At 36.6% G+C, this 9,606-nt stretch overlaps 1 protein-coding gene across 1 annotated transcript; it reads right to left on the reverse strand.

The window, feature by feature from the left end:
• Window positions 1–384: 384 nt before the first annotated feature.
• LOC122693516 (olfactory receptor 502-like) lies at window positions 385–1,329 on the reverse strand. Its single transcript, XM_043901031.1, has one exon. The coding sequence runs from the start codon at window positions 1,327–1,329 to the stop codon at window positions 385–387; it is 945 nt and encodes a 314-aa protein (XP_043756966.1).
• Window positions 1,330–9,606: the final 8,277 nt, after the last annotated feature.

Raw genomic sequence — 9,606 nt, forward strand, 5'->3', positions numbered from 1 at the left:
GCTTATTTCAGGGTAAGCTGCTGTTGAAGATGGACACAGTCTGAAAGGTTTGAAAGTACAAAACCCCTAACTTACAGCAGAGAATGCCTTTTGAAAAGGTGTAAATACAATTTTGAAAGAATTTTTAGCAGATCAAGTGTTTTTTACATAGGAACAAATATGTTTGTTATGATAACTTCAATTTTGCTTTATTAAAGATAACTTACTATTAGCCTCTGGTTAATAATTTGGTTCCAGAAAATCCACCGTCTACCTTCACCAAGAAGCTCCACATTGGCTAATTACATATGGACCATTATATTTAGAGTACAACTACTCAATTTCTTTTTATTATTATATTTATGGTATTTTATTATATCAAGTCCTACAAAACAACAGACTTCACTAAGAAAATATTTTTCTGGCAAGCTCTCTCTTCAGAGCCCCCTTAATCTCATTGTTCCTGAGGCTGTAGATGAGGGGGTTCAACATGGGGATCACCACCATGTAGAACACAGACACCACCTTGTTCTGGTCAGTTGAGTAGCTGGACTTGGGCATCACGTAAATGAACGTGATGGTCCCATAGAACAGAGTGACTGCTGTGAGGTGGGACGTGCAGGTGGAGAAGGCCTTGTGGCGCCCCTCGGTGGAGTGCATCCTGAGGATGGTGATGAGGATGTAGATGTAGGATACAGCTATGACAATCACTGTGACCACGATGATGGAGCCAGATGTAAATGAGGGGACAACTGCAGGGATACTGATGTCAGAACAGGAGAGTTCAACCAAAGGAGCAAAATCACAGTAAAAATGATTGACTCGATGTGGTCCACAGAAGTGTAAAAGATAGAAGGAAATAATAAAGGAGGAGGCATTGAAAAAACCACCTATGTAAGCCACTATGAGTAACTGGACACAGACTTGTGTGGACATTTTGGTGGAATAAAGCAGTGGGCTGCAGATTGCTATGAAACGATCATATGCCATGGCAGCCAGAAGGATGCATTCAGTTGACCCGAAGAAAACAGCTGAACCCAGCTGGATGGCACAGCCAGGGTAGGAGATAGTATTTTTCTCCACCAGGAAGTTTACAAGCAAATTGGGTGTAACAGAAGATGAATAGCCCACGTCAACAATGGCTAAGTGGCTCAGGAGAAAATACATAGGATGATGGAGCTGAGATGAGATTCTGATAAGAATATTTGTGCCGAGATTCCCACATATGGTCACCAGGTAGATAAAGAGGATGATCATGAAGAGGATGATTCGAAGGACTGGATCATTTGTTAAGCCCAGTAAAATGAACCCTGTCATTTTAGTATCATTCCTCTGCCCCAGGGAATCCATGAGATAAGGTAGCTGCTACCAAAATGAACCTATGATGATACACTGCATTAAGAAATTGTAAGTTCAATGATTCTGTTTTCATGAATACATATAGAAGTTATTATAAGCACATAAATTATTCAAGCTAAGCTTGGATTTTTTAACTTTAGATTCTACACTTTATACATGTGTGTCTTCTATATTTTAAAAATTGTTTTTAGCAAAGGCACTAAAAAAAACCTGCTTCAGATAATGTAGATTCTTTCCCTCTATATTATATATTGATAAAATGTACTTAAAGAGACTTTAAAGCTAAAGATTTAAAAAATTAAGATTTATGAGAAGAGCAAAAAGGAATGATCAGTATAACAAAGATTAAAATGTACAAAGACACATAGGATTATGTTAAGGGGACTCAATAGCTAATACTTATGAAATGCTTAATAAATGATGGGCACAATATTAAGAGTTTTATATATTAAGTTCTATTTTTAATTTCCATGAAATAATATTAAGTACTCTTATTTTTAGAAGAAGAAACTGACTTTGATAATGCTAAGAAACTTACCTAAGTTTATACAGCAAGTGGCAGAATCAAGATGTGGAGCTTAGGTAGTTTGAAACCAGTACATTCCTTTAGAAACTACACTCTAAATGAAATTAAACAACACTTAAGATGAAGTCATATCTCTTGGATAAGAATGGATAACAAATTACCTTTCCACTTTCTGACAGCTAACATATAAACAAGGTGCCTGGTTAGTCACAATGTTTGCATTTTCTATCAAAAAAACAAGACCATGTTTTTGAAAGGAGAAATACAATAGAAGAAATAGAAATTTCAAATTGAAGTTATGGACGAGATCTTTGTTGTGCTCAGTCACTCAGCCATGTCCAACTCTTTGCAGCCCCGTAGACTGTAGCCCACCAGGTTCCTTTGCCCACGGAGTACTGTGAAACAAAATGATGTTAGTTTCAACACGATATACAGCCGAATACAATTACAGCCTGAAAAGAAGTTTACCCAGCTTCATTGTGAGTGGCCAGGTTGAAAATCATCTCCAGATTTTCTGGATTCATATTGTTGATATTGTCCAAAGTCTCTGGTTGCCTGTCAGTTAAAGTCTACAGAGCAATAAACAAAGGAAGTCTTTCCACAAGATAGTTACAAACAGTAAATCTGCAAAGCATCTCAAAGCTAGTGAATCTATTAGTTTAATGACTGAATGTCAAGTGTAGATAGTGTCAAAAGACCATGTGAGCTTCTGATCTTATGGGTGGAAAATGATGAATCCTAGTACCTTGAATTATACCTGTTTATATGCACTAGACTGTAGAAACTTTGGTTAATTCAGCTAATGTTAATTGCTAGCTGAGTGCTGGATTACCTCTGCCCAAGCTTGTGAGTACAGATACAACTTTAGGGTAAAATATTCTCAAACGGTAAATGAAACTCAGTACAACAGATCACTTCACAAAGCAAATCCTTACCTCTTGAGATAAGAATTTGTTCATTTATAGCAATAAATTCAGAGTCATTGTTATATAGCAGCCATCCTATCTTTTATTATTGCTTGTCTTTAGGGATAAGTCTCTGAAGATTTCAGAGATTCACATGTGAATTCAAAAGCACCAGAGGTCATTATTACATTCTCAAGTGAGTATGAAACAATTTATTTCAAATAAAAACAAGTAATCTTTAAGGTTTCTGTCAATTCTGAACTAATCATTTCTTTTTATCAGATTTTTGTGCACTTTCAACTGGTAGTTATTGAAAGTACAAATAATGAATTATCTTAAAGCTAAATATTGATTATAAGTTTACTTTGCTGTTTAAGGTCAAGTAATACTAAACATCAAATATTAAGTAGTAACCTTAGCCTGGGGCAAGTACACAGGAAGGTCAGTCTTATGAGTAGGGTGTAGGTGAGGCAGACATTGATCCAACAGAGGATGTACAGAGAACAAGATAACAGCTATCTTCAGTACCCTGACCATACATGGAGTGAGGTTGTATCTCATTATGGTTTTACTTTGCATTTTCCTGATGATTAATGATATTAAGCACCTTTTCATAATGCTGTTGGCTATTTGTATATCTTCTGTGGAGAAATGCCTATTCATTCCTTTAATGACCTTTTAATCAAGTTATTTAATTTTATTTTTCTACTGTTTATGTGCTTAGTTGCTCAGTCATGTCTGACTTTTTGTGACCCCATGGACTATAGCCCGCCAGGTTCCTCTGTCCATGAGGATTCTCCAGGCAAGAATACTGTAGTGGGTTGCCATGCCCTTCTCCAGGGATTCTTCCCAATCCAGGGATCAAACCCAGGTCTCCCACATTACAGGCAGATTCCTTACCAACTGAGCCATCAGGGAAGTCCACTGATTTATGATTTCCTTATATGTTTGGTACATTATCAGATATATGGTTAGCAAGTATTTCTCCCACTCTATAGGTTGCCTTTTCATTTTATTGATTGATAATGTGATACACTATATTAATAGAATGCAGGATAAAAATTGTATCATCTCAATAGATGCAGAAAAAGCATTCAATGAAATTCAACATCCTTTCATGATCTAAAACTCTCAACAAATTATGTACGGAGGCAACGTACCTCAACATAATAAAAGGTTACACGTGACAAGCCCACAGCTAAAATCATACTCACCAGTGAAAAACTGAAAGTTTTTCCTCTAACATCGGAAAAAAGTCAAGGATGCCTATTCATACCAATCCCATTCAACTTATAATCCTTTAAGTTCTATCAAGAGAAATTAGACAAAATTTAAAACATAAATTAAAAGGCATCCAAATTGAAAAAGGAAATGTAAAATTGTCTCTATTTTCGGGTGGCATGACCTTATATGTGGAAAATACTAGAGACCCCACAAAAAATTTATTAGAATTAATAAATTAATTTAGTAAAGTTTCAGGATATAAAATCAACATACAAAAATCAGCTGTCTTCCATGCCTCATAGACACTAGTGGTCTTGTCTTCGCTTGTCCTTCCTTCCATGTGAAAGTGGTCCTTCCCTTTAGCCATCAGCTGTTGAGTACTAATTAGTTATATAGAGACATCAGGAGAGCTTGGCTGAGATTGGTGGCTGGTTTCTGATGACTATGTGACAGTTTTGTCAATTTTATTGTTCCGTTTTGGAGAGCGAACCAATAAATACCACCAAATATGAAAAAAAAAAAATCAGTTGCCTTTGTATATACTGGGGGAAAAAAGCAACCTGTGAAGCCTTACAAAACAACAGGGCATACTGTATGATTCCATTTGTATGAAATTCTAGAACCTGCAAAACTAAGCCTGGGTGAAAAAAAATCATCAGAATAATGAATACCTCTATATGGGGGATCTCTGACTAACTGAGAGGGGTATGGGGAAATTTCCTGGGCTAATGTAGTGTTCTATATGATGAGAGGTGTTTGAGTTACACAGATTAATGTATTCACCAATATATATTGATTATATACTTAAGATTAGCATATTTCACTTTATGTAAACTTCTGTAAAATTGCATAAAACATAACTTGTAAAAAGTATTGAACTCTAGTTATTGAAATGAGTAAAACAGTACTTATGAGGAAATGTACTGATACCTGTAATTTCCTTTGACATGTGTTATAAAATCAGATGAACTAATAGATGGATAAAGTACAAGAAGATGAGACAAACCAAAGACAATAAAATATTAATGGATGGCATAATGTGTTTTCCAAAATAAAGATAGCAGTAATTCCAGTTTGAGATGCCCTTCCAGAACTTTGTCACTGTCCCATCAAGAGTTGGAATCTATTTAAATGTCCTAAAACTACATAGTACCTCAAAGATATCTGAATGAAAAGAGTGCAGTGCAAGTGGAATAGAGAATAAAAGGTGGTATGGCGTCTACTTGGCTCTCATGAAATGCTCACCTACAGAATCCATTACCATGCACATGCAGAAAGGCTGAATCCACATTTAAGATCTCAGACAACAGCCAGCATAAGCAGCCAGATCTGATAATGATCAACATAGCCAATGTTTCTATTATCCCTGTTGAGCCATGTCTACATGAATTTAGTTAAGTCCACTAAGTTTTGTGGTATGCTTATTACCGAGTTCAAGCTCACTATGCTCACTGCATGACAGGCCAATAAGTCTGTATGACATGTCAATAAAGAGACAAGGTGTTGAGGCAAGGAATGTGACTTTATTTGGTAAGCTGGCTGACCAAGAAGATGGCAGACTAATGTCTCAAAATAACCATCTTGTTGGGGAGTGGTCTAGATGTCAGGTTTTTCTCAAAATAACCATCTTGTAGGGGGTCTAGAGCCAGAGAGAGTAGGAAGAGTTGAGAAAGTAAAGTAAAAAGGCCATTATCTTGCAAATATCTCCTGGAATAGCCAATCTTAGGGAGGGGATGTATTAATCTCTTTATTCTTTTAATCTAGTCAAAGCTATGATTTTCCAGTAGTCATGTATGGATGTGAGAGTTGGACTATAAGGCTGAGTGCTGCAGAATTCATGCTTTTGAACTGTGGTGCTGGAGAGGACTCTTGAGAGTCCCTTGGACTGCAAGGAGATCCAACCAGTCCATCCTAAAGGAAATCAGTCCTGAATATTCATTGGAAGGACTGATCCTGAACCTGAAATTCCAATACTTTGGCCACCTGATGCAAAGAACTGACTCATTTGAAAAGACCCTGATGCTAGGAAAGATTGAAGATGGGAGGAGAAGAGGACGACAGAGGATGAGATGGTTGGATGGCATCACCGACTCAATGGACATGAGTTTGAGCAAGCTCCGGGAGTTGGTGATGGACAGGGAGGCCTGGTGTGTTGCAGTCCATGGTGTCGCAAAGAGTCGGAAGCGACTAAGCAACTGAACTGAACTGAACTGATTCTTATAGCCATTCACAGGTGGGCAGGGTCAGATTATCTCCCTGTGAGCCAAACAACAAAAGCACTTTTAGTTTAACAATCACGCAAAGAGGATCTTGCTGTGACTTATGTTAAAGAATGTACTGCCTATGTTTTTCTCTAATGCTCAGCCGTTAAAAAAAAGGAACAAATCTGAGTCATTTCTAGTGAGGTGGATGAACCTAGAACCTGTTTTATAGAGTGAAGTAAGTCAGAAAGAGAAAAACAAGTATTCCATATTAACACATGTATATGGAATCTACAAAAATAGAACTGATGAGCCTATTTGCTGGGAAGGAATGGAGAGGCAACTATAGAGAACAGTCTTATGGACCCAGTGGGGGAAGGAGAGAGTGGGACGAATGGAGAAAGTAGCATAAACCTATATATACTACATGTGTAAAATAGATAGCTGGTGATATGTTACTGCATAACACAGGGAGTCCAGCCAGGCGTTCTGTGATGACTTAGAGGAGTGGAGTAGCAGGAGGGGAAAGAGGCTCAAGAGGGAGATAATTATGGCTAATTTGCGTTGTTGTATGGCAGAAACCATCACAACACTTTAAAGAAATTTTCCTCCAATTAAAAAAATTTTTTTAATTATAATTAAAAATCAATCAGGTGGAAGAGCAGGATTCCCTGAAGTAGACCATTATGTATGATTATAGTAACAAAAACAGCAAAAAACAAAGGTCAAAGTCAGTGAGACAGATCCATCATGGGGTCAGAATTGGCTCTTCCCTGCGACATTTTCTTCTACAACAGTAGGTACTACAAACTCTCTAGGTAGTGCATATACAGATATAGAGGTATAATTGTTTCAGAATGACTTTATGTCTTCAAAATTTCATGAAGTACTGGAAAAAATTTTGAGTGGCACTGCAGTAAATGGAGATTTCAATTACAATGGAGTTTCCTCTTCAGCAAGGCCTTCTATAGAAGATTTACTTCATGAGAATGCTGTCATCAGAATCATTCTATGTGTTCTTTTTCTTTTCCGTCTTTCTTCTAACTGATTCTCTAGGCAGTGCCCTATATGATTGGCCTCTCCCTAGCCTTGTATATAGGACAGAATACCTGTGGGACTTGGTATTAAGTAGGACTTTTTCAAAAAATATGATATAATCATCCACATTCCAAAATATATTTGAAGAAGTTGAATTTCGATTACTTTATTTTTTTTCAAACAAATAAGAACAAACTTTATTGAATAATCAAGATGCTACCTCAGAATAAAAACAATGTTTTGTGAATGTCACAATGAGTTCTGGGTCCACAGAGAACAATCTTCCTGGTATTTAATGGAAAGGAAGAAACTCCCAAGTAGTGTCAAGGGGCAATGGTCTCAGGTGACCATAGAATTTTTATTAGAATGTGTGTGAAACTTAGCTCCAGCCATGAGGAATAGAGAAGACTCCACAGTATTATTATAAGACACTTTGTAATTTCAGGTATAGACTTAATGCATCACAGACATTCAAAGGGCAAAGTGGCCTAAAAATTTACCCCAAATGACATTAGAAAAAAATCTGTAGACAAATGTGAATGAGCCGTGACTTCCTCATCCAACTTAATGTTTTCTTCTTTCTAACAGATTGGCAGTGATTCCTCTTTGGCATTGAGGTAGGATTTTATTTTATATTTTTATTTTCCATAAACATTGTGCTCGATCCACTAATAATAAACAAGTAGATGTATGTGTTAATAGAAGATACTGAAAATAATAAGAGTCAAATTGGACTAGAGATAAATACTGCTATTCTGCTATTCCACATGGACAACACCAATGAGAGAAGGTTAGAAAGCTGCAAACTGAAAACAAATTGCAAACCTCAGACCAAAGTGAAGTGTGTGGAGAAAGACTGACTTCACACAGCTAAATCACCAGAGGAGTAGGTACCACATTACAAGGCTGCGTGTGAATAGGTCAGTATTGCTGACCTGCATGTGATGTTTTTTAATAAATGAACTAGCAGGAACTGGGTACTTATCATCTGATAGGTCTATATGCACAACATTGTCACTGTGCAAGGAGGTATGTATAAGGACATTTACAGAGGAGAGAAATGTTCATTAGGGATTTTGAACTATGCACTTTTGTAAGTAATAGAAGCAGAGGTTGTATTTGATCACAGGCCTTTCTAACTCTCCTCTATCAACTATCCATTTACAAAAACACACTCCTGTATAATTCTAGATCTAATCTCAAGGCTAATTAAGTGATTTCATTCTATCAATACAGTTAAACAGAAAAGAGTAAAGAAAAACATGAATAAAATCCCTATGTCATTTCCATTATTTAATTGTAAATTTTACTGTAAACCATTGGCAATTGAATTTTTTGTGTTTTCCTCCCCCATCTCCATTTTTCCTTTGACTACTCAGTGTGGCCATTTGGTTTCATAATTAAGTAGTTGTGATTTATGTAACACAACAAGCATTCCTTTGGTGGGTCTAATATATAGGCTCATTGAAAGAAGTAAGGAAATAAATTTTCATCCATCTACAAAAGTCATTTATAACTAGAAAAAGCATAAGCATCGTGAAACTTGAATTGTGTAAATTTTGTTAAATTTGCTATCAACACTCATATCTATTACTCAGTAAAGCATACTCCTTGATCTTCTCATTTAAAATATTGGTATCTTTCCTGAAAATTATAGAAAAATTGACTCAAAGTTGATTTTCATTTTAGTTGAGTTGGAAGAAAGTTAAATGCATTTTTCTAAAGACTTGGTGGTAAATATTTACTGTTTCTCCAGCTTTAAATGCTACCCCATGAACAGAAATTAAGTGGAACTGCCAGAAAATTCCTCTTGTTCAGCCTGGAAGGGAATGACGAGTGACATAGTGGTTCCAGTAGCCCCTACGCTGGCCATGGTTTTGATGTAACTCTTGGGATTTATATTGGTTTACAGGGCCCGTTGTCCAGGATTTTGATGTGGTGATGAAACAAGAGAGTCTGAAAGGTGACTTAAGAAAGAACCTTAAAATTTCTGCAAGTCTCACTGCAATCTCAAAGAAATTAGGCTTACTAAATCTGCTAGATCTCTCTGCAAGGATGGGTAATGGCCAAACTGGGAAATTGGTTTTTCAGGTAAATAAATCGATTATGTCCCCTTTAGTCGATAGAAGTGGTCTAGCCCAAGGAGGATGAATTTATAACAAAATGCTGGGCCAGAAAAGAACTCTCTCAAATTCTGTCCCTTGGAGAGTGACCAGAAGTAATCGGAATATTGTCATATTGATATGTTTTCAATCACTAGCTCCCTTGAGTGTTATTAGAAAAATAGGTTTTATGAGTATAAATGGGAAAAGGAAGTAACAGAGTCACAGTGGTAGTTTATGAAACCGTAGACATGGCAACTTTTTTCTAGTTT

This window comes from Cervus elaphus, chromosome 1, assembly GCF_910594005.1.
Source record: "Cervus elaphus chromosome 1, mCerEla1.1, whole genome shotgun sequence".
NCBI lineage: Eukaryota > Metazoa > Chordata > Mammalia > Artiodactyla > Cervidae > Cervus > Cervus elaphus.